General features: G+C 51.0%; 1 protein-coding gene across 1 annotated transcript in view; it reads right to left on the bottom strand.

Annotated features, from left to right (window-relative positions):
- Positions 1 to 332: 332 nt before the first annotated feature.
- The window catches only part of cntn5 (contactin 5), a 205,952-nt gene continuing 181,545 nt past the window's right edge, over positions 333 to 24,739 (bottom strand). The window contains exons 15-23 of the mRNA XM_064301519.1: positions 23,199 to 23,357; positions 19,754 to 19,903; positions 17,308 to 17,378; positions 11,496 to 11,730; positions 8,661 to 8,770; positions 7,400 to 7,586; positions 6,402 to 6,514; positions 5,664 to 5,832; positions 333 to 1,513 (exon numbers count right to left, since the gene is read on the bottom strand). Coding sequence (XP_064157589.1) covers positions 1,410 to 1,513; positions 5,664 to 5,832; positions 6,402 to 6,514; positions 7,400 to 7,586; positions 8,661 to 8,770; positions 11,496 to 11,730; positions 17,308 to 17,378; positions 19,754 to 19,903; positions 23,199 to 23,357 — 1,298 coding nt within the window. The 3' untranslated portion in view covers positions 333 to 1,409. The remainder of the gene's footprint in view (positions 1,514 to 5,663; positions 5,833 to 6,401; positions 6,515 to 7,399; positions 7,587 to 8,660; positions 8,771 to 11,495; positions 11,731 to 17,307; positions 17,379 to 19,753; positions 19,904 to 23,198; positions 23,358 to 24,739) is intronic.

Below are 24,739 nucleotides of genomic sequence, written 5' to 3'. Positions count from 1 at the left end.
GCGACCCGTCCCCCAAATAATCAGCGCATTCCAGCAGGCGGTACGCTTTTTAGTCCTCACACTCGAAAACCTTGGGGCGTCTTCGAGCTCACACATCACTAACCCCCGCCGGGGGGCTCTGGGATACCAAACGAAACGTTATGGAGACGAACGAGCACCAGAAGACCCCAAAACGCACGCTGGCAGGGTTTAGGATCTGGCACCGAGCGCAGACAGACTGCAGGCGGTAAGGGGGGGGTGGGGGGGGGGGGGTGGATGGGCGGATGGGGGGGGGTGAGTCCCGCACCTCGTGCCCAGTGCTTCCTCTCAATGACGAGACACGGAGACGGCGGTTAAAAATATACATCACATTTATTTCGCATTGCCACCATGAGAGTCATCACAGAGTGGGGTTTGGCCGCGGTCTGATTGATGCGCTGGGACGCGGAGGGCGAGGGTTCCGTCACCGCCAAGCGGTCACCTGCGGCAGGTGAGGGTTCCGTCCCCGCCGAGCGGTCACCTGCGGCGGTCCGCGGATCGTCGAGCATCGCCGTCGTCAAAGAAACAAAACAAGGAACGGAAACCTTGACATAGCCGACACACACACCACTTTTTCTAATGATAACACAACGTACAAAAAGCAGGTCTGGAAATAGTAACAATCTCCATACTATAAAAAACCTTGTGTCTGTTTGCGTGTGTGTGTGTGTCTGTGTGTCTGTGTGTGCATGTGTTTGTGTGCGCTGTGTGTGTGTGTGTGTGTGTGTGCATGTGTTTGTGTGCCCTTGTGCTGTGTGTATGTGTGTACGTGTGTGCCCATGCTTGTGTGTGTGTGCTCATGCATGTATGTGTGTGTGTGTGTGCAAGTGCAGGTGTGTGTGTGTGTTTATGCGTGTGTGTGTGCATGCGTGTGTGTGTATGCGTGTGTGTGTTTTTGCAGCCTGTCTGTGTGTATGTGTGTGTGCGTGTGTGAGCGAATAAGAAAACAATGCACTTATTTCTAATGAGCTCTCGCTGCTCAGTCAGACAGCCAGCCATGGGGGGTGGGGTGGGGGTTTGGGGGGGGTAACTGACTAGCAGAGCCCCACACTCCGGGCTCCGGAACCTTCCGGAAACTAGCTGGCCCCAGTCCAGCGAGCGTCTGCCTCCTTAACACTGTCGCTTGGAAAGATCAAACGGCCTCTCTCCTCACCAAATACAATGCTACAATGATATTGGAAAGACCTTGAAAAAAAACATAAACATTAAAACATAAAATAATGAAATAATGCATATTTTGAATACGTTGTCTGGGTTGAAAAAAGATGCCCCTCCCCCTTTGTGTGGCTGGCCTCAGGCCTTGTTGGATGGGGAAGGCCCGGTACAGGAAGTGGCAGTCTGAGAGAAGGACGTCATGGTCCCGCCCAGGGGGCGGGGTCAGAACTCTGACATCACCAGGGAGCTAAAGGCACCAGTGGAGCCAGGAGCAGCGGAGTCCATATCGAGCCCCAGGATTGGATGATCACAGACTGCTGACCACTCTTCGCCCGGACTCCTGGGAGACCAGAGACAGGGGGAAAAGAACACAGAAAGACACACTGCTTTAACCCAACAGCATGAGACACACTGCTTTAACCCAACAGCATGAGACACACTGCTTTAACCCAACAGCATGAGACACACTGCTGATTTAGAGAATACACACACACACACACACATATGCACACACACACACACAAAGGGCAAAAGCCTGTCTGTGCTGACAGCACGAGGACAAGTTTCTGAAATGAGTCTCAGTGGTGTTCTGTTTGCGATGGGAAGGTTTGCAGCTCTGTCCTGCATGCTGAAGCTCCGGGTTTTATTTACGGAGCTGATAACAGCTGTGGATGAGCAGCTGCTGGATGAATGTCATGTAAATTACACTCATCAAATTACATTAAATTTCTTTACATTCTGCTAAATGAATGAATTGCAGGGTAACTTGTCCCCATTATGACAGCTGGATGTTGAATAAAACACTAACAAAAATTATAAAGCACTCCTGCAGACCCCAGAGAATTTGTAGTGAAATACTGTAACTGGCTGATTGATTATTAGCTGTGATTGATCCCTTATTACATTCCTGTTACATCCATTCTACCCCTAATTTACACCAGGCTGGCTAGTGGAGAATGCCCCCTCCCCCCCCTGTAGCCAGGGTCCTCCCCAGATTTCTGTTCTCACCACCATTTTGAATTTTTCGTTTTCTCACCAGGGTGTGTTTTTTTCTACCTCACCGCTTGCTTTTTTAGGGGTTCATACCTGGTTTTGGCCAAATTTTCCATCTGTTACTCTGCAAAGTGTCTTTGTGAGAGGTCTCTGTAAAAAATAAACCTGTTTTGACGGTGCTCTTCTGAATATGGGTGAACAAAGATGGTCCTTTTAAGATTGTTAGTAGTCTGGTACTTTCCTGGTGTCTACCAGAAAAGTACCAGGTTACTTGACCCTCGGTTACGCGGTTACCCTCGGTTACTCCTTGACCCTCGGTTACGCAGCACTTCAAACCAGCAACGTACCGAAATTTAAATTCAGAGCCTTCTCCACTGTTCAACACAATAACCCTCAGTACAGCCATTCAAAATGGCTGCGGAGGAAATGATGCAACTGCGCTAAATTGCTTGTTAGCTTTATTGTAGGAACGGCATTAAACTTTCGATTAATTTTTCCACCCAAGCACGACGCACGGGTTTACGGTCTGTGGCGCCGGTGTAGGTGGCGAGGTGGCGATTAAGGCGGAATTAAAGGAGACGCCGCACTTCCTGCGGAACAGCTGGGTGGCCTAATTAGCGCGGGGCCCGGAGAACATCTTTGAGGTACATTTCATTAGCCAGGAAAGCATCGGCAACGATCATTATTTTTACCCATTACCACGAGGCGTCTGAGCATTTAGGTGTAAAAATGGTAATCACCGCAGCTCTGTATCCCAACTCTAAACTTTATTGGGCCCGATCTCCTCGACTTGAGCAACTCCAGTGCTTTTTTTTTTACCGCTCTCAGCTACGCGGTACTTAACCACATCAGACATAAGCACATCCTCACCCGAGCTAGCCAGGCGCTTAACTCCCAAACGGGGGGGGGGTCAATGCCGAGTCGCTCCGAATATAATTAAATCATCCCGTCCCATCCCACGCCCACTAACGGGAAAATGCGAATTTGTCCGCAGCAGTACCCATCCCATTGATTTCTTTTGTTCTGTTCAGAGAAACCCGCTATTCAGCACTATCAGGCACGACTGACTCCACAAAGCCAGGCGGCGGCGTTTAAAGGGGATTTGTTTCCGTGTCCAATCGGCCGAATCCCCCAACGGTAACCGCGGGGGGGGGGGGGGAGGAACAGCCGGCACAGCTCCGGCACAGGCCCGGCACAGCCCGGCACAGCCCCAGCACAGCCGCACATAAAAGCCCCACACGCCGCGGTTTCGTCCGCCCGTTGGGGGTTGAGAAGCTCGGCGAGAACGAGCCCCGTCCGTGGGAGGAAAAAGAGCAGGGAGAAAGAGAGCAGCTTACAGCTCAAGTTTATTTTGTGTTATTAATTCTAAAAAACCTACTGTATGTGTCGATAAGCAGACAGCGTTTTCTTTTGGATGATTTAGCTCAATTCCATGAAAAACTGTTGATAGCCCAAAGAGAACGGTCCAGCACGAGACTAAAACATTTATCAGGCCACCTGCCAATGGCCATGGATAATTCCGGAAGCTCACGTTTGTTAGTCAAACTAAAGCAACAGAGAGTTGAGAACGTTTACGTTCATGGATATCACCTGGTATCGTGGCACAGTGCTGGGGGTGGCCAGTGTTTCACTCAGTGAACAGACCAGTCAGCCGAGGGAGAACGCTTGGATGACTGCCACCTATTAACTTCTTGAGTTCAAAGATTTGAACATGATGACAACAAACAGCGGCACTACGAAAAAGTCGGAACAAAATGATCTGGAGGGTAAGAACAGCCGTGCTGTCGCAGTCACCATGTGGTAGACCTGACCCTCTGCCTCTTACAAAGCCCAATAAACAGACAGTAATTAGACTGCTCTGATTGGCCGGGAGCCACAGCTGTCACTGTGCCCGAGAGTGGGGCTGACGCTGTCCAAGGTCCTGAGGCAGCTCTCCCAGGCCACTGGAACAGCAGGGTACTGAGGTGCTGAAGGGACATCGTGCCAGATATGGGGGGTGGGATAGAGAGGAAGGAGAGAGAGAGAGAGAGAGAGGGAAAGAGAGAGCTGCTCCTGCTACACCCTTTCTGGTGCCACACTTACTGCAGCAGTGATTGGTCACACCGGGGATGTAACTGCAGCAATGATTGGCCAGGCCAGGAGTGTGGCAGTTTAGACACTGGTCAGATTCTCTGAGGGTGGGTTTGCAGAAATGTGACGTATCCATCCATTATCTAACCAGCTTAATCCTGGTGCTGGAGCATATCCCAGAATGCATTGCAGAAATAATGACAAGTCACCATTCCATCACAGGACACACACACCATTCAGTCACACACTCATACTTACACTCAACCGAAGACTCTCCAGTTAACCTAATTATGTTAACCTGCATGTCTTTGAACAAGCAAACACAGAAAGGCTGTGGGATTCGAACCACGGATCTTCTTGCTGTGAAGCAACAGTGCAACCCACTGCACCACCGTGCCACGACCAACCTCCCCTTATTTAATCACTTTCCTGTGTCTCACATATGATCCTTCAGACTCGGCTTCAGTGAGCAGATATGATTTGTTAACAAGGCTGTTAGACTCACCTGAGGACGTGAGGACTCTGACTCTGAGCTGTTAGACTCACCTGAGGAGGTGAGGACTCTGACTCTGAGCTGTTAGACTCAGAGAATTTAAATAAAGGTTCTGACCTGAAGAGGTGAGGACTCTGACTCTGAGCAGGGGGATTTTAGACTCATCTGAGGTGGTGAGGACTCTGACTCTGAGCTGTTAAGACTCACCTGAGGAGGTGAGGACTCTGACTCTGAGCTGTTAAGACTCACCTGAGGAGGTGAGGACTCTGACTCTGAGCAGGGGGATTTTAGACTCACCTGAGGAGGTGAGGACTCTGACTCTGAGCAGGGGGATTTTAGACTCACCTGAGGTGGTGAGGACTCTGACTCTGAGCAGGGGGATTTTAGACTCACCTGAGGAGGTGAGGACTCTGACTCTGAGCAGGGGGATTTTAGACTCACCTAAGGAGGTGAGGACTCTGACTCTGAGCTGTTAGACTCACCTGAGGAGGTGAGGACTCTGACTCTGAGCTGTTAGACTCACCTGAGGAGGTGAGGACTCTGACTCTGAGCAGGGGGATTTTAGACTCACCTGATGAGGTGAGGACTCTGACTCTGAGCTGTTAGACTCACCTGAGGAGGTGAGGACTCTGACTCTGAGCTGTTAGACTCACCTGAGGAGGTGAGGACTCTGACTCTGAGCAGGGGGATTTTAGACTCACCTGAGGAGGTGAGGACTCTGACTCTGAGCAGGGGGATTTTAGACTCACCTGAGGAGGTGAGGACTCTGACTCTGAGCTGTTAGACTCACCTGAGGAGGTGAGGACTCTGACTCTGAGCAGGGGGATTTTAGACTCACCTGAGGTGGTGAGGACTCTGACTCTGAGCAGGGGGATTTTAGACTCACCTGAGGAGGTGAGGACTCTGACTCTGAGCAGGGGGATTTTAGACTCACCTGAGGAGGTGAGGACTCTGACGGGGGCGCTGGTAGCCCCCTCCCCTCCGTCGCTCAGCGTCTGCACCTCGATGATGTAGGTACCCCCCTCGGGCAGGGAGAGCACGGCCGAGGGATTCTGGGTCCTGATCACCTGACTGTGACTCCGCCCCTCCTGACGTAAGGACACCTGTGGAAGCACGCGGACGTGACACAAAAATGTCCAATCACTGCTTTCTGTAACACATGCTGTCAGCCAATCACCTAAGCTGGAATGTGTCACCTGTCAGTGTCACCGCAGAGCCATTGGTTGATGACACTGCTGGAGAACATTGCTCTGCTCAGTGGCATTTTACTACAAAAGCAGAGACCAGCTGAACCACCTAATTCATCATGAAGGGAACGGACCAAACAAGAGGAATTTACAGAAGCCACTGATCTGACCGAATGCTGCAGACACAAGACTAACAGCGTCATTAACTACAGGAAAATGACTGACAGCTAGCCAGGCGTGGCAATAAAATGCCAAATAACAAATACTACATGTTCCATATGACATCTCATCCCACAAATGACAGACCCCCCCTCCCCCCAAAAAAAAGGTGCTTTACTCTTAATCCCACAGGACAGCTGCCATAGTGCAAAATAAAAGAAATCAAGTACACTGCACAAGATATTTTCAAAGTGGAGGTCCAGGGTCTCCACAGTTTACTTGCTTCAAAAGCCACAAGAGCCTATCTCAGCTGGAAGAGGGCTTACCTTGTAGCCAATCACATCAGACTCGTTGTCCATGGACCTCACTGGCTCCCAGGACAGAGAGACGTTGTTCCCCTCCTGAATCCACATCAGATTGGACGGGGGCTGGCTGGGGGCTGGGCAGCAAACACAGGGTGATTTACACTACAGTCAGACGGGCAGATCTCCAGAGATCTGGGGAAAGCCCCCACCCAAACCATCTGGGAACAGCGCTCGATTGCACCAGGGAGGTGTCGGTTTGGACACGGCTCAGATTTCTCAGAGAGGGGTTTGAGGGAGCGCGATATATTGGACACAGGCTGCTCACTGTTCAACCTCTTTCCTGCATCTGTCTCGTGGTTTACATTGGAATCTCCACCAACACCTTGGCCCCGCCCTCACTGAGCTGATTGGCTGAGTGCTGAAGAGTGGGTGGGATTAACATGCTGAACTGCACTTCATTTGTGGGTAGGGTACAGAATATATAGGCGTCTGAAGCTAGCGGTACACTACAGTACTTATGAAGCATTACCTCATGCTGAAACTTTACTACTTTGTGCACTGAATTGTACCACTCATCAAACACTTGAATTTGAATATCTACACAGGGGTAGACAACCCTGGTCCTGGAGCGGTAGACATTGTCCTGGATTTTGCTCCATCCAAACGTATAACCACATAACTGGATTCGTGTTAATTACTCAGGTTTACCAAATGCAGCCAACCATGAGCTAGAGGCAGCCAAGGCTGTTTCACTCTTCAGAATATCCAGACTCAGGCTTTTAATTGTCCATCAGACTCCTGTGATCAAACGCAGATGGAACAAAATCCAGAAACGGCACTGACGCTCCAGGACCGGAGTGACCTAATCGCTGATCCACACAGTAAAAGATTCAGCGTTACTTCAATTGCGACAATGCTAATACAAGTCCAACAGGAACCAAACGTACTTTATCAAATGTACTCGTGTCGATTCGACGCTGACCGCCCTCCAGCGTACGGGTAAGAGGGGGGGAACTCACGGGACTTTTTGGTGTGGGCCTGGACGGCGTTGCTGGGGGGACCGTGGCCGATGCTGTTGTAGCCTTTGACGCTGATGAGGTAGAGGCTGTTTCCCTCCAGGCCGGTCAGCAGGACGGACGTCTCGTTTCCGGGCGTCCTCACCTTCTGGCCCGAGTCCTCCCGCTCCGCGTCCTTCCAGTAGCTCACCTGTCAGAGAGTCAGGTGGGGTCACACAGCGACCGTCAGCCACGCCCTCACAGAAACGGCAAGGAGCACCAGATAAGAGTGGACATAGCACAAAAACCATAATCATGCCATTTACTCATCAGGCATAACACAGGCTTATAGAAACATAACAACACACAAACGCATATGCGCACACAGACACACACAGACACACACATGCACACACACACAGACATACAGAGACATGGAAACACACACACACACACACAGACATACAGATACATGGGCACACAGACACACACAGACATACAGATACACAGACAGATCCATAGACATACAGACACACACACACACACCTACTCACACACACATACACACACACACACACACGCACACACACACAGCCAGGGACGTTCTGTGGCCCATGGGGGCCCGTTTCTAAATTCCACCATGAGGCCCCCTCCTCTCCTTTAAGGCCCTTGCCTGTGTGAGCCTACAGAACACTGGAATTTCAACACCCCCAAAAGCTTAAGAAAATAAACGCTGAAAAAACCTGAGAGCTTTGTGTCTGCCCTTTCAAGCACTCACAGCTGTGTTTCAAAGCTGTGCTTCAGAAAGCAGACTTTAAATGTCCACTGTGTGCAGGCTGTATGTGCAGGTGGTGTGTGCATGCTGTGTGTGCAGGCTGTGTGTGCAGGTGGTGTGTGCAGGTGGTGTGTGCATGCTGTGTGTGCAGGTGGTGTGTGCAGGTGGTGTGTGCAGGCTGTGTGTGCAGGTGGTGTGTGTATGTGGTGTGTGCATGCTGTGTGTGCAGGTGGTGCGTTCGCACAGCTTTTGGGAAAGGCAGGTGTGTTGCTTACTCTGAGGGACATGCAAAAACTGCATTCATCTCAAAACAAGCTAAAAGACATTTAATGTGCTTCTAGAAAGAAAAACTGGCATGCTTCTAGACACACACTCACACTGACACACAAACCCACACTACACACACACACACAGACACACACACACACACACACACATACCCACACACACACACACACACACACACACACACAGACACACACATACACACACACGCACACAGAGCTGTACCTCGTATCCCCAGGGTCTTCCAGGCCCCGGATTAGAGGACCTCCATCGCACCTGGATCTCGGAGGCAGACAGGCTGGCAGCGGAGACCCCGGAGGGGGCCTCGCGGGGCTCTGCGGGGGGGGGGGGGACAGGGCTCAGAGTCAGCCTCACGGTGCCACAGCGTGTGGGTGACTCCCTGCTGCTGGAACCTGCTCACGGAGCGGAGGAGCTCCAGATCAGCAGACATCACTGTGTGCAGGCTCACCCCAGCTCTCCCATCCACTGCTCTCCCATCCACTGCTCGCCCATCCACTGCTCTCCCATCCACTGCTCTCCCATCCACTGCTCGCCCATCCACTGCTCTCCCATCCACTGCTCTCCCATCCATTGCTCGCCCATCCACTGCTCTCCCATCCACTGCTCTCCCATCCACTGATAATAAGCACGCATTCTGCAGCCAGGACGGATATAAATGGACCCGACTACCAAATGCAATTTACAGTCCGAATGAGAACGGACATTGGCTTGAACAGAGCTTGGACTGTGCCCTCTTTCTGTTTTCTCCCACTCTGTCTTCCTCTCTTTGTCTATCTGTCTCTCTTTCACTTCCCCCCCCCCCTCTCTCACCCTGTCTCTCCCTCTCCTCTCCCTCTCTCCCTAAACTGAAGTAAGATAAGCACAGATGACTGGTAAAATATTGATACGGTAGCTCATTAGCTCATGGCAGAGTCTTACACGTCCCATTATCGTCACAATTGCTCAGATCAGGGAACCAACAGCCAGTGTAATTATTCTGCCTGTACTGGAGTACCAGTGTACACACACACCCAAACACACACACACACTCACACACTGACACTCACACACGCGCACGCACACACACGCACACACACACACACACACGCATGCACACATGCAGGCACGCACAGGCACGCACACACACACGCACGCACACACACGCACACACACACACACACATGCATGCACACATGCAGGCACGCACAGGCACGCACACGCACACACACGCGCGCACACACACACACAGACATGCACACACACTCTCACTCACACACGCGTACACACACACACGCACACACCCACACACACACGCGTGCACACACACACACCCACACACACACACACACACACACACAGTTACTGCGATGTGACACACAGGAAGCAGGGGAGAAGCACATCGGAGGCCGAGGCTCAGGACAGTAACCCTGCACCCTGCTCCTGCTCCTGTGGTGATTTTTCATCTTCACATCCAAATGCCGATAAAATGCTCAGAGACAGGCAGGAAAATCTGAACGTATCTCCTGAGACCTCATCAACTACAGGGGACAACCAGCTCCATCAATTACCGGCCTCTCAATAGGCAACAGAAAACTCTGCTATCAGCTCAACGTGAAGTGAGTGTGTCTGAGTTCATTTCTCAGTGTCTGAGTGTTTTTCCCCCTTCTGCTTCAAACACAGTGTCACTTTCTGGACCCGTGCCAGCAGCCCCCCCCTCCCCCATCCCCCCTCGGATAAAAGAGATGGCAAACTAAACAGGGAACTGTGTCCCGGATAAATAAATGACACGCGAAAAAATAATAAATAATAAAAAAAACAAACAAACAAAGGCGGCTAATTAGCGAACCTATCTGCAGCCCGTTCAGCCGCGTAGCGTGGATGCTGACCCAGCAAGTTAGCTTACGCCTACACCATTCAAACAGAGCCACCAGCTGTACAGTAAGTTCAGCTTGGCAAAAGAAAGCGATGGGGAGCGTGCCAGCTAATTAGCCGGGAGCCTTCTGAAAGCTACGCATTTGTCAGATGCAGCCTCACAAGAAAAGTTGAAAGGGATGCGGGAAACAAAAAACAAAAAAAAAAAAGTTGCAAAAGGTGACAATTACTTCACTGGCTCTGCTTCAAAAACGAAGCTTCGCTCTCGCCCCTTCAGCGAGGATCTGGCGGGACAGGGGCTGAAACGCAGGCTGCAGCTCCACGGAGCGTGGATTTTAAACCCCGCGGTTCCTGGGTTCCAGCATGCACTGCTCCACTGTGTTTTCACTGCGACGTGAAATTTCACATTTTCCTTTTGTACGCTCGCAGACTTCTGCACTCCATTAAAAAAGCTTGCGGTGGAGATTTTCACATAGACCGTGAAGCGCCTCGTAAAAGGGAGAGGATTTATGCCCGGATCTGCGTCGAGCGGCTCTGCGGAACTGTCCTCCTCAGCCATAGATCTGCAGGTTGGCGCTGACTTTAGTTACTCAGAACCTAAATAATCAAATGAATCAGCTGATCACACAGGTGATAACTCACCTCACCTGGCTACCTGGGACTGAACTCGGGGGTGGATTCGCAAATGAAATTATACAGAAAATATACTGAAATAACACACTGTACCAATCCACTGCTAACCTACACAATATATGAGAAAATACACTAAATACTGGCACTTATAATATATATAGTTTAAACTTATAAAATATATATTTGCAATATACTGCAGCAAATTCAGTTTCCGTAAGGGATGGGGGATTGATTCTGTGAAAAGTGCCATGGCAACCACCATGTGAGAAGCGCACTTGGCCGTTTTGTTTGTCTTGAATCGTTTCTTTAATCAGAGCATTGATGAATAGCTAGTGATGCACGCTCCCGTAGATTAGGGTATCTCATAGATAATCAACAGTATTTTCCTCGAAACTAAAGTCTTTAAAAAAAATAAATCTAAGCAGGAGCAGGACTGAGGACCACTCCGGTGGAACATCACACACGTGCGGGAGGGGGGGGGGGGGATCAGACGGTAGTCTCGGAAACCCGCACGCAAGCGTACGGCGAACGAAGTCGCGGTCCCGAGACGCTCACCTCCTTCCGCGGAGTAGACGGTGACCACTCTGCTGAACGGGCCGTCGCCCTTGTTGTTGTACCCCCCGACTTTGACCTCGAAGGGGGTGAGGGGCGGGAAGGTCTCGTCCCGGTACTTGAAGGTGGTGGAGTCCGCCGACGTCACCATCTTCTCCTTCCAGCCGCGCGTCCCGTTGGCCCGGAACGCCACGATGTAGCCGAACCCCTCCCCGTTCTGGAACTCTTCGGACACTGGCTGGAAGAGACCAGCAGGGGGCGTTCACGTTCACGCCAAAAACAACCTTCCCTGTCCCGCAGACCTGGCACAAAAATGTTTTACTTGCAATACGGCATCTGAGACTGCTCAACAAAAACATGCTGATGGCCAAAAGATGCAATCCCACAAAAGAAGACTACCACGACTATAATTTACTCTGAATAGAGGTGGAGGTAGATTGTGAAAATTGTGGCCAATTTGCAGGAAATGAACAAAAAAAAACTGCAAAGAAAAAAAACGCAACCTGATTTCACCCCCCCCTTAAATTCATCCTAAAACATGCTCTCGGATGTTACCATCGCAGATTTGTGCATAAGCTACACCATGTGCTCAACAGTACACTGGAGGAGACTATATTTGAATGTGTGGATAAACTTTATTTTTAGAGCAGCAATTAAGTCCTTGGAGAGCTAACAGGGAATAAAAGCTGTTCTGCTACAGCGATCTCTCAGCGTCACTAGACTCCGCCCTCTCCCGTTCCTCTCGTATTTACCGGCCAATCCCAAGCTGTCTCTGCCTCTAAACCAGGGGAAGGCAGCTCTGATCCTGGAGTGCCAGTGCCGTTTCTGGATTTTGTTCCATCTGAGCTTGATCACAGGGGTCTGATGGAGGATTAAAAGTCTGAGGCAGAATGCTCTAAACGGTGAAACGCTGAGAGCCTCCAGCCTGCCTTAATTAAACCCGACTAATTAAAATAAATCCAGTTATGTGGTTACGTGGTTCGGCTGGAGCGAAAACCCGGATCGTCCCTGACTCTCCCGGATCGGGAATGCCCTCCTTCCCCTGCTCAAAGCCCCGTGCCTCTGTAACTTACCCCACCTTCTCTGATTCCAAACTGAACTCCAGCCCGGGATTCTGCAGTGCACGCGCGCAGTATCCATCCAGCAGAGCCCCACTGCACAGGGCAGCGCTCCTAACCCACTGAGGGACAGCTAGCTGTCAGCCCGCTCAACTCAATGACTAATCTGCTGCATGAGACAGGCTAATTAGGTAATGGGTAATGGTAAAAAAAAAACCACACACATAAAAAAACGTGGAAAAAAAGGGATTACTGTGTTTTTTTTTTTTTTCAATAGATGCTGCTCATCAACCTCAGGACAGCAGTGTGCTGAATGACATCAAGCCCACCATTTACATTTTAATGGCTTTTCTAAACAGCACTGCCAGCTTATTTATTTATTTATTTATTTATTTATTTTATCCGTCATTAGAGGGAAGCAACATATTAGTCAGGAAAAATAGGAAGAGAGCCCAAATTTCCTTTCAGGCGAGCTCACAATCGCTGGTGAGATTTTTCGGTTTTTAATGATGAACGCGTCGGCAGCAAATCACTTGTGGACATCGTGCGCCTCCAATTACAAGCATGAGCACATTCGTTAAATATGATTACACCACACTGAGCCCCCCAAGCAGATTAACCGGGATTTGTATTGTTTTTTTTCTTTCTTTCTTTCTGGCAGTGAACATTATCTGCGAGGATAGGAGCACATGCTAAATTCTGCCAAACGAGTTTCTGGCACTGATCGGGGAAAGCGGGCGGCGTTTTGAGAATCTTGCTTCAGGATTTAATTCCTACATTAAAGAGGGAATGGGTCACAAAAAATGAACTCCCGTTTGGGGACGGATAAGGTTTACATGGCGCAGAATCAGCGAACCTTCAACACTGCATATTAATTTCTGATTGGACAACATGCAACAACTGTGCCAGAAGCAGTGGGCTTTTAATTTCAGTCAGAATCAGCCTATCGCAAGCTTTCAAATCAAACCCATGACAACTCCCCTTCCTGAACTCACCATGAGACACTTCTTCAGGGCAAATTCATTAATTAGATGTTTTTTTTCTTTTTCAATCAGTTGGAACCAGGCCAGCTCATAAGAGAATATTTGTGTGTGGTAAACTGGCCACTATCCTGGCTTCCTTCATCAGACGTATATACCGTTTAGCATTCTGGGATGGGATTGGCTGGTGTGGACATGGACATGCTGGGGACCAGGTGCAGCACTTGCTTGGCATTGCCCAGACCCCGAATGAAATTTATTAATGGGGAAAGTTTATTTTAATTAAAATGTGAGCTGCCAAAAATTAAAATCTCAAGCAAACGTAATAAGTGGGGGAAAAAGCGGACTAAAGACTGTCCCGTAGCCTACATGACATCCTTCTGTTCTTGGCAGAAGGCGTAGCCACACGGTAATTTGAGAGAGAATTCCGATATTCCCTCCAGATGTCCGGGACATGAACAGGGTCCCGGGGGCTGGGGGGGTGGGGGGGCTGGAAGAGTTCCGTAAACCAGCCTTACTCACTTTCCACAGACTGTGTCCAACAAGCTCTTCAAACCTCCCCTCCCCCTACCCCACCAGTGTCACGTTGCAGCGGAATCCACCCCGAGTCCGTGGCGGTAACACTGCGGTTACGCTGGCGGGAATGTTCCGAGAATGGCGGGTGTGGGCGCGCTAAGTGAGGTGATCTTTCGGGCCATAATACCCATAGTGGGTGTGGGGGGGGGGGGAGTGGATTTAAAGCCCCATAGATGGGCTGCCTGTGAGATCAGCCGCTCGTTCATAACGAGACAGACGGGTGATTGGGCGCAGGGTTCACACAGCCCTGGCAGGTGATTGGCCGGGCTGAAATGAGTCTGCCCTCCTGCTAAAGGGCCTGCGCTCCTGTGAGTCTCTCGCTGGCTCAGAGCGGAGGTCTTTAAGAGCGTTTAGTGGGAGCAGGAACGGAGGGGCCTGCAAGAAAAATGACAGCCTCTGGAAAGGGTTTTCTTTTCTCTCAGAACAACATGTGCGCTTGGCCATCCGATTGCAGAATAACTGCCCTGCCCAAAAAGGAAAAAAAAAAAAAAAAACTTACAGGCACTGATCCTTAACTTGATTTTAAAAAATTAACAAATCAAAAATTGCCAGCTGGAATCTGTGACTGTCAAGTTTGAAATGAAACTTGTCTCCGCAATTATAAAAATGTGATTTGGCGCCAGTAGAGCGTTCTGTGATTATACCTGTAATGAGGCCCATATGAAGGCTTATAATACCTGTAATGACACCCATATGAAGGTATATGATACCTCTTATGGCACCCCTATGAATGCTTATAATACCTGTAATGAGGCCCATATGAAGGCTTATGACACCTGTAATGAGGCCCATATGAAGGCTTATGACACCTGTAATGAGGCCCATATGAAGCCTTATGATACCTGTAATGAGGCCCATATGAAGGCTAAGCCCGGGGTACTGGCTGCATGATCAGGGGGAAGCAGCAGCACGGGTTAAACAGCGCGGTGAGAACGGGCCCTTGAAGCTCCGCCCCCGCAGCCCGACCTCAGCGCACAGGCGCGTGTGGAACCGGCCATTACCGGACCGTCACCGGGAGCAGAGCGGCGGTTAAGAGTGACGGTTATTCCACACTTACAGCGAGGACTCTCTCTGGCTGTAATGCCTGGCGGCAGCCCCCAGCAGAGGAGCGCATTCTCCCCGTCTGGAATGTGCGTGTTTTTCCCCCATAATGCCCCACCGAGGGGCTGTTCTCTCGGCATGAAGGTTATTTTCCCGCAGGCGGCCGGTCCGACGCTCTTAATAACCGTAGAAATGACCGCCAGCAGCAGGCGCGTCTGCCGCCCCTCTCCCTCCCTCTCTCTCTCTCTCTCCCGCTCTCTCTCTCGCTCTCTCTCCTCTCCCCCCTCTCTCTCCCCTCCTCTCTCTCTCTCCCCCCTCCCTCTCTCTCTCCCTCCCTCCATCCTCTCTCTCTCTCTCCTCCTCTCTCTCTCTCTCTCTCTCTCTCCCCTCCCTCTCTCTCTCTCTCTCTCTCCTCCCTCTCTCTCTTCTTCTCTCTCCTCTCTCTCTCTCCTCCCTCTCCCTCTCTTCCTCCTCTTCCCTCCTCTCCTCTCTCTCTCTCCCTCTCCTCCTCTCTCCTCTCTCTCTCTCGTCTCCCCCTCTCTCCCCTCCTCTCTCTCTCTCTCTCTCTCCGTACCTCTCTCTCTCTCTCTCTCTCTCTCTCTCTCTCTCTCTCTCCTCTCTCTCTCTCTGTCTCTCTCTCCTTCTCTCCCCTCTCTCTCCCCCTCTCTCTCTCTCTCTCTCTCTCCCTCCCTTCTCTCTCTCTCTCTCTCCCCCTCCCTCTCTCTCTCTCTGTCTCTCTCTCTCCCTCTCTCTGTCTGTCTCTCTCTCTCTCTCTCTCTCTCTCCCTCTCCCTGGCTGATGGGGGCTTTTTATCGCCACCATTTCAGACCCGTCTGCTCTGCTCATTCATCCAGCTCATCCGCACAATGCTGTCACGGCAACAATGCGGACAGGAAGTGACACGTGTGCTCCCCCTTGGGGGGGGGGGGGACCGCGCGCCATCTTACTGTCCTGCCCGGCAGACCATCTGGGAGACTGACTGCTTTCAAAAAAAGATTTTTTTTTTGCTCAAACTGAGTTAAGAATGAGATTATAAGCAGATGCTCATTTAACATCCCGGACTCTATAGGGGTGATCACTGGAAGACCGACGGACAGTTTCGCATAATTTACATCCCTCCTGGTCGATTGAGGAAAGAAGGGAGGGATAAAGGAGGAGGGAAAGGGAGGAAGTAAGAAAGCGAGCTACATTTTATACATTGGTGTGGTGACTACTGGTGTGGTCCTGACTATTTCTAACACACAGCACAGCTTAAACCACCTCAATAAGGGAACTGCAGCAGATTACCAATAAACGTGAAATTTGAAATGTAAAAGGGGTTAATTGACGAAGCACAAGATGAAAACAGCAGCGTCGGAACTGCCTGCTCAAAAGACAGCTTGTTTACGCTCCACAAGAAAGACATCAAATAATTCACACTGTTATGCTTGGGTAACAAAACTGAATTTCAGATTACACGCCTTTTCCCTTTTATTAGCATCACTGCTAATCAGTAAATGAAACAGCTCAATATAAAAATAATACACAATGCAAATTTAAAGTAAACTCTGTAATTGATGGAAGAAAAGTATTGTGTAGGGAATGGAATATGGCATAGATAATAAAAGAAAGAATTAGCTTTTCAGCATAATACCCTTGGGTTCTACATCCAACTCTCCTCTACAAAAAATAATAAATCATTTAGTACACAGCACTGTGTGAATTAATGATAGGAATATTTCACAGCTGTGAAGCTAGCCAGACTGTGTTACCTTCAAATAGTGCGTTAATTTGTTGTGACTTATACTGTGGTAATTTGAACAAGTACTGCAAGCAGGTTTCACACCCTTAAACTGCAAGGTTATCTATTTACTTTATGGATTTACCACCAACAAATAAATTAAAGGCAGGATATGCAGGATTTTTTTTAGCCTTGCTGTGGTCCTGTGTTTACATTCAAAGAAGTCACCTCCTCCTCCATCTTCAACCCCACCCACTCACCCAGAGCACCTGACCAAGCCACTGACACTGGTTGTATCCACTGATCACCTTTGGCATTGCTCCATTGGTCGCTACCAATGTACTCCAGGGTTTAGCTCCTCCCCTTCATGACATCATAGCATTCTAATCCCCATTTTATCTCCCCCTGATTGGTGAAGCCCCTAGTGATGCGAGCTTTACCTCCCAGGATATCACCAGCTCGTGCCGACGGCCATTTCCTCCGCTCACGTTGGCCGGGGCCACCGAGGGAACTGTAGGAGACATGGAAGGACAGACAGACAGACAGACAGACACGTCATGTCAATCACCCACGTTGAGCCTCAGGGAAATCACAACTCAGAAGGCAAAGCGAACAGTGAACATTTTTGCGGGTGAAAAGTCGGTGAAACGGCTTCTGCTCTGAAACACGCAGTGGCAGCCAGCTGCTCCTTCTCACACTGCAGTCACAAGCTGTGCGCGTGTTGAGTGGGGGAGGAGGAGGACCAATCATACGTGTGCACAGAGATCAGGCCACAGCTGAGCAATGAACACAGTTATCCCCACCAATGGCATCCTTCCCATATATCCCTTTGGCGACGCAAAGCCAATTGGCTGCTGGCCACAATCGGCACTGGCACGGATTCGATCTGGTGATCTGAGACCGTGGCGGTGTTTTTACAAAGCAAAAGGGGGGAAAAAAAAAACAAACAGCAAACAGACTAGTGAAAGTATTAATGCAACACGATGCATCAACATCAACAGCATTGGAGTTCACACATAAAAGCAGGGGAATAAATACGGATCCTTGTCTACTTGCAGAATTACTGCAGGCTGAAGGTTTTACTGAGGGTACTGATGGAAATAATACTGAACTGCAAAAGCTCAACAGGCACTCAGAATTTCTTACTGGCTGTAGGTACTAAGCCAGCGCTGCTGAACTCCAGGTTCAGCAGGGCCACAGGGTCTGTAGGTATTTTCTCCGACCGTGCGCCTGTACTGCACCACCTGATTTCACTGATTATTTTACCTCAGGGCTGCACAGCCCTGTGCCTGGAGAGTGACCATCCTGAAGGTGTTCACTCCAAATCCTAATTTGGCACCCTGGATTCTACTAATTAGCAGCTCAATGAGATCCCTAGCTGTTGAATGAGGCATACTTTGTCAGGGTTGGAGCAATCCCTACCTTAAAACATCTCCAGGAACAGGGCTGAGCATCCCTGTTTTACCCCTTTGCTCCAGGAAGTAAGCTTATTACTGAAATCAGGTGGTGTGCTGCATGGCTGGAGCACATACCTGCAGACACTGAGTAGTGCTGTACTAGGCTAGGCGCCTGTGGTGCCTCTGGTGGTCAAACACTGTCAGTACTGCAGTACAGACTCTCACTCGATCACTGTGTCTGTCGTTGAAGAATGAAGGAGAAACACGGCCAGTTCTGCTTCTTCCAGTCGGAGCCCTAATCACTCATGTTTTGGGGCGGCGCGTAATGAATGCTGAATATTATTGGCTGAAAGGTAAGGATGGCCATCCTCGCTCGTTTAACAGGCTAACGACCGGCAGCTGCGTGGTCGGAAGCGGGCCGCGCGGCACGCTGAACTGTGCGCCGGGCCTAGTTAGCGCGCTAACGAGCGAAAGCCTGCGGTTCGGACTCGGCGCAGCTGCTGGGGGAGCGGCATTAGCATTCCGCTCCTCGTCGAGCGGCGCGGCGAGCAACCAGAGCGCCTCTCAGCCGGAGTAAACGTCCTCCCCGCGGAGAAACGCTTCCGCGCGCGGACAAGCACGCCGCGCGATCTGAGAGCCGCCAAACTGCCAAACAGCTGGCTCACGAGCCCACGCTGCGCGACGAGGTCTGCTTCTCTTCGGCCATTAAAAAAAATAAATAAATAATCCTGCCCTAAAAACGTATTTGAAAAAGGACTTCTGCAGACTGGATGTGGGTGTCAGTGCTGAGAAGCTAACAGTATGGATCAATATAACACAAACACAATAACATTCATATCCGTAGTGTAACTGGGGCAGCTTCGGGCACTGTGGACTTGGCTGTACCTGCGGTTTCCCTGTCTGTGTGTGTGATTTGACTGCACCAGCCCCAAGCACTGTGGACTTGACTGTACCTGTAGTTTCCCTGTCTGTGTGTGTGATTTGACTGCACCAGCCCCAGGCACTGTGGACTTGGCTGTACCTGTAGTTTCCCTGTCTGTGTGTGTGATTTGACTGCACCAGCCCCAGGCACTGTGGACTTGGCTGTACCTGCGGTTTCCCTGTCTGTGTGTGGTTTGACTGGGCACTGCAGTTATAAGCCATACGCTTCAAAGACATGGCGTCAAGGTTAATAGGCAGTTCTGGACTTCACCCCGCGTGTCGGAGCGCTACACCACAGACGGACTTTTAAAAGGCCTTCGCAGACACTGCTGTGTATTTAATACTCCAGTAATTCTTAACTTTGGCCACGCTTCTCCAGTCCCAGCGATCCGCAGGGACGTTTCTCACCCTCCTCCGTGCGCTTTTAGACATCGTGTGAAACGAGCGGCGCTAACGTGGAGCTAGCGACCGCGCGCCATTCCCGCCGCGGCTCACACATGAAGCCGTCTGAGAGCTTTAGCGTAGCGTCCGCGGTGGCGCCTGCAGGCGGGCGTTTCCTGTACCGTACCCGCTTCCTTGGTCCGGACCGCCCTGGAGGGGGCGCTGGGGTCCCCCGTCCCGATGGCGTTGGTGGCCACCACCCGAAACTCGTACTCCACCCAGGGGTTCAGCTCCACCGCCACGGCCGACTCCATGTCCCCCGTCACATGACTCGGGTCTGCAAATTGTTACCCAATCAGAAGCGATTGAGGCAAAATAAGCTCAAATATTTAAAAAAATACACATTTAAATATGCAACTGAGATTACAGTACCAAGTCCATTTACTGACTGCAGTTTTAAATACAGTAGGGGATGGGGGCCATCAGACTGATATGCAGAATCACAGGTACAGCAGTTACATTTTCTCACTCAATAAGTCAATCAATACATCGTCAAACAAGCTTTATTTTTTGTGTAGTGTGCCGTTCATAAGCAATTTTCACACAGCAATTATTTCCGAACTCCGGGAAAACGTCAGGAAACCGGAAAGAGCATCGGAGAGCTGAGAACAGCACTTTAAACGAGGGAAGCGTCGCCATTTAAATAAGGTTCAGATACTTAAATGAGCATTTAAATATGCTGATCTGATTACCAGCACCCTGACTCATAATGACAGCAAGCTCAAAAAACAGCAGGGCGGAGGGCGGAGGGTGGAGGGTGGAGAGCGCTCTTTGAAAGCTGAGGAAACACACACACGCAGCACTTGTTCAGGGTTACGGTACAGTACCGCCACTTAGCATACGCTCTTATCCTGCACCATTAAACACAACTTTCAGCATTTTTACACCGCAAACGTTTCCAAGTGATTCAGATTAAGCGCCTTGCTCTAGGGTACAGCGGCAGTGTCCTGTCAGGGAATCAAACCTGCAAACCCTTTTGGTTTAGGAGCCCGGTTCCTTACACTACACGGTGGTGTGGGGGGGGGGGGGGTGGATATAATTAAGCACAAACCAGATGGAACAGATGTGAACAGAGTCACGCTCACATTCCCTCAGGGGACTGTGAGCCAATAGGAGGCAGTGGCTATGTAGAGCGGCCAATCAGAACGTACTCACACGAATGCAGGCATACACACACACACACACACTCACACGAACGCACGCATGCACACACACACACACACACACACACACACACACACACGCACACCTCTGCCCTAAGCCGCTTTGACTCTTTAATAGTTTTTGCAGGGTTCCGAGCGTCGCTCCTTAATTCAGCTCGAGCAGACCTCGGTCTCCGGCTTTCGGGTCACTTCCTGCGATGTGACCGCAGGGGCGGAGCCACAAGAACAGCAGCGAATGGAGATTAATCGGTCTGAGACTCGGCTTCATTCGCTGGGTTAAATTAAAATAAAAAGAGGATCGCATTTCGTCGCTTGGCACGCAGAGAGAGAGAGAGAGAGAGCGAGTGAGAGAGAGGGAGAGAGAGAGAGAGGGAGTTAGAGAGAGAGAGAGGGAGAGAGGCCGGATGGGAAAGGGAACAGACGCAGAGACGCACTTCCCCTGAGGACACAGCCGTGGCAGGAGAGCTCGGTGGAGCGGGGGGGGCTCTGTAATTATACACACAGAGTGGGGAAGAGGCAGAGCGGGCACATTTAACCCTGCAGCTAACCCTGCTCCACACCTCCGCAAGACCTCATTACTCTCCATCAGGGAGAGAAGCCCTGGGTCGGGGGGCCAGGGTTACCTGAGGCCAGCCCAGCATCGCGGGGGGGGGGACCCCGCAAGAAATCCTCATAAATAATCAGGTGAGCGAGTTATCAGGCACATAAAAAAAAATATCAAATATATAATTCGGTGATTTTCAAAAAGCTGTTGTAAGAGTAAGTACATTCTGTCCTGATAGCTCTTGTGATACAATAAAAAAAGGCCTAAAATTCTCCCCCTTCGCGTTCAGCCCCTGTGTGTTATGCAGGAGCTGAGTGGGAACGCTCTTATCGGCCGATAACCGCCAGAGTGGAGGGTCCTCCGCGGCCTCGGCGGCTCTCCGCTCGCACGCCAAGCGCTCCGTCTGCGGCGAACGAGGCGGAAAACCCTCACCTCCTCACTTAGTCAGCCAAATCGCCGCGCTCGTTAGCTCACAGAGGCCTCAAAACCGCCCCCCCATCGTCCCGCGCGGCGCTGGGGCCGAGCCGTGTTTCGGGGGGGGGGGGGGAGGAGGAGAGGGGGGCGGTGAGTCAGCCGTCCGGAGATGAATCATTATCGAGCGCGAATCTCTCACATCACTCCGGCGTGACAGGGCCGCGGTTAAACGGATCGCTCGCGCGGACCCACCCACAGGCCCCCCTCATCACAGGCCCGCATCACAGGCCCTCCGCATCACAGGCCCTCCGCATCACAGGCCACCGACGGAGGGGCCGGCAGGAAAGGCACACAGAAAATAAGGCCATTAAACTTCTGACAGCCCAATAAAACAGGTGTGGGAAATACTATGACTTTTACACCTGACTCTAAATGAGAAGGATCCCGCTCTGGATATTATCACGAGAAGCTATTTTGGCGGGTGGGGTGGGGTGGGGTGGGGTGGGGGGAGAGGCTCTACTCTAATTCACTAGCATAGGATTGAAGTCAGCAGCAGTTCATGAGAATTTGGCAGAAATTGAAACGAGCTCTTTTTGTGCGAAGCGGGCGTCTCTCTCCGGGGGGGGGGGCGGCAGCGTGGCGCAGTGGTTAGGGAACAGGACCCGCGACCCCGAGGCTGTCGGTTCGATTCCCCGGGGAGGCGCTGCCGTCGTTACCCTTGAGCAAAGGCACTGAAACTGAAGCACTTGAGTAAACATGAATGGGGGTTGCACGTAAATGCGCGCGAGCTGTTCTGGGTAAGAGGCGCACACACACCTGGCTACACGCCTAAAAATGTAAACGGAACATAGCGTGCAGGAGCCAGCGGCGGATGCATAAAAGGGCTGAGTTTTGGGTTATGGAAGGGTAGAGGGCTGAGAGCAAAAGCTCCCTTTTCACACGCGTTGTTGGGGGATTCTGTGGGAGTCAGGATGCATCTGACTGTTAGGGGGAGCTGGTACCAGAACAGCACCGGGCCTGTGAGCGGAACCTCTACTCCCTCCCTTTTGGATCCCCAGGACCAAACCCCTCCGTACAACACATATAAACACCAAACTGCTCAGCTAACTCAGCGACTCAGTGATACTGTAACCAGCCCACAACAACAACACCAACAACAACAACAAAGGCGGCATTTGGGTGTAGAACGGTGATTAATCTTAACCCAAACTACCTGTGAGTTAAACAGTCTTAACACACACCTCCCAGCCAATCAGAGTGGAGTATCCACCCAGTCCACGGTATAAAGGGCACTGTGCTATCAAAGGGAGTGGGTACGAGAAGAGCAGCAGTGCCCCCCCCCCCCACCCATAGCCCTTACCTGTCCTGACGGTCTGCCAGCCCAGGGAGAAGGGGCTCCGGGCCTGCAGTCGCCCCCCCTCCCCAGGTTAAACCCCCCCCATAGCCCTTACCTGTCCTGACGGTCTGCCAGCCCAGGGAGAAGGGGCTCCGGGCCTGCAGGTTGTAGGAGCCGATGGGGCTGTGGTTGTCCACCCCCCGGCTCCAGGACAGCGTCGCCGTGGTGTCCGTGATCTCCTCCACAATCACCACCCCCGGGGGACCTGGGGGACCTGCAGGGGGGCAATCATCAGCTTTTACTGAGCGAGCGAGGGGGGAGGGAGGGAGGGTGAGAGACTGAGAAGCAGGGAGGGGAGAGAGGGAGGGAAGGAGGAGCAGGATAGAAAGAAAGTGAGACAGAGAAGGAGAGAGACAGAGAGCAAGTGAGAGAGAGGCAGATGGGAGAGAGAGAGAGAAAATGAGAGAGCGAGAGAGGAAAGGGCCATTTTATTTTGAAGGGCTTTGTAACTCATCATCGCTGCTAGCCCTACACATGAAACGTGCATGTAAACAGCCCTGAGCAAAAACACACAGCACTGAGAGAGGGGTGGGAGAGACGGAGAGAGACAGACACTGAATCTCTGCTGCGCACAAAGACTCCCACTGATTAAGGAAGGCAGAGCGCTGTCCTCTTCCTATTCAGAGAGACATCACGCCAGCTGCTCTGAGCACAACCGCTTGCATATGCTAACCACTGGTTAGTGTGATCTGCTAGCGCAGCTAATGTGCACACAGGCGTATCGCAGCCCAGGATATGCTAACCGCTGGTTCCAGACGTGAGCATGATCTACTAGCCCAAGCTAACGCACGCACAGGTGTGCCGCAGCCCAGGATATGCTAACCGCCGGTTAGCGTGATCTACTAGCGCAGCTAACACGCGCACAGATGTACCGTAGCCCAGCATATGCTAACCTGCGGGTTCCAGACGCGCGCGCGATCTGCTAGCGTAGCGAACGCAGCGCACAGGGCCGAGGGAGAAACAGCTGCAGACGATCGGCCAGCAGCTGCCGCGCCTAATGAGAGCCAATCGCCCGTGACCGCCGCCAAGGTGCCCAACGCTTGCATTAACGCGCACGTTAGCATGCGGCGCGCGTCGCCCTGGAAACGGCTCAGGGGGCCCTTAAGTCCCGGTGATGGATCACTGGCGATATGTCGATTTCGGGCGAGTCGACTGTAAACACATCTTTTCACACGGCTTTCAATTAATTTGGGTGGCACTCGCCATTATTTTATCTTTAACGAGGTTTTATTCAAGGGCGTAAGTTAGGAGCTGCAATGCTCCATGGGGGTCCCCCCCCCAAATTGCAACAGTATTGAAATTACTGTTCTCATCACCATGCTGTATTATTGGGGAGGGGGTTATTTGGCCTGTTCTGCAACATTGGAGGGATTGTGAACACCCCATACCCCCACAAGTTACACCTTTAGCCTTATTTATTTGATTAAGCTTTCTTTCGTAGTTTATTTTGAGTATTTTAAATATCGTCCATTTATATTTTACTATGTATTTGCATTTTCTTGGAAGTGTCTTTTTTTTTTTTTTACTAAATCATCTTTTTATCCCATTACTTTTCTGCTACAAATAACTTGCACAAAAGGTGCTATATATATAAAG

Source organism: Anguilla rostrata, chromosome 12 (assembly GCF_018555375.3).
Source record: "Anguilla rostrata isolate EN2019 chromosome 12, ASM1855537v3, whole genome shotgun sequence".
Lineage (NCBI taxonomy): Eukaryota > Metazoa > Chordata > Actinopteri > Anguilliformes > Anguillidae > Anguilla > Anguilla rostrata.
This window is presented reverse-complemented; position numbering and strand designations above follow the sequence as displayed.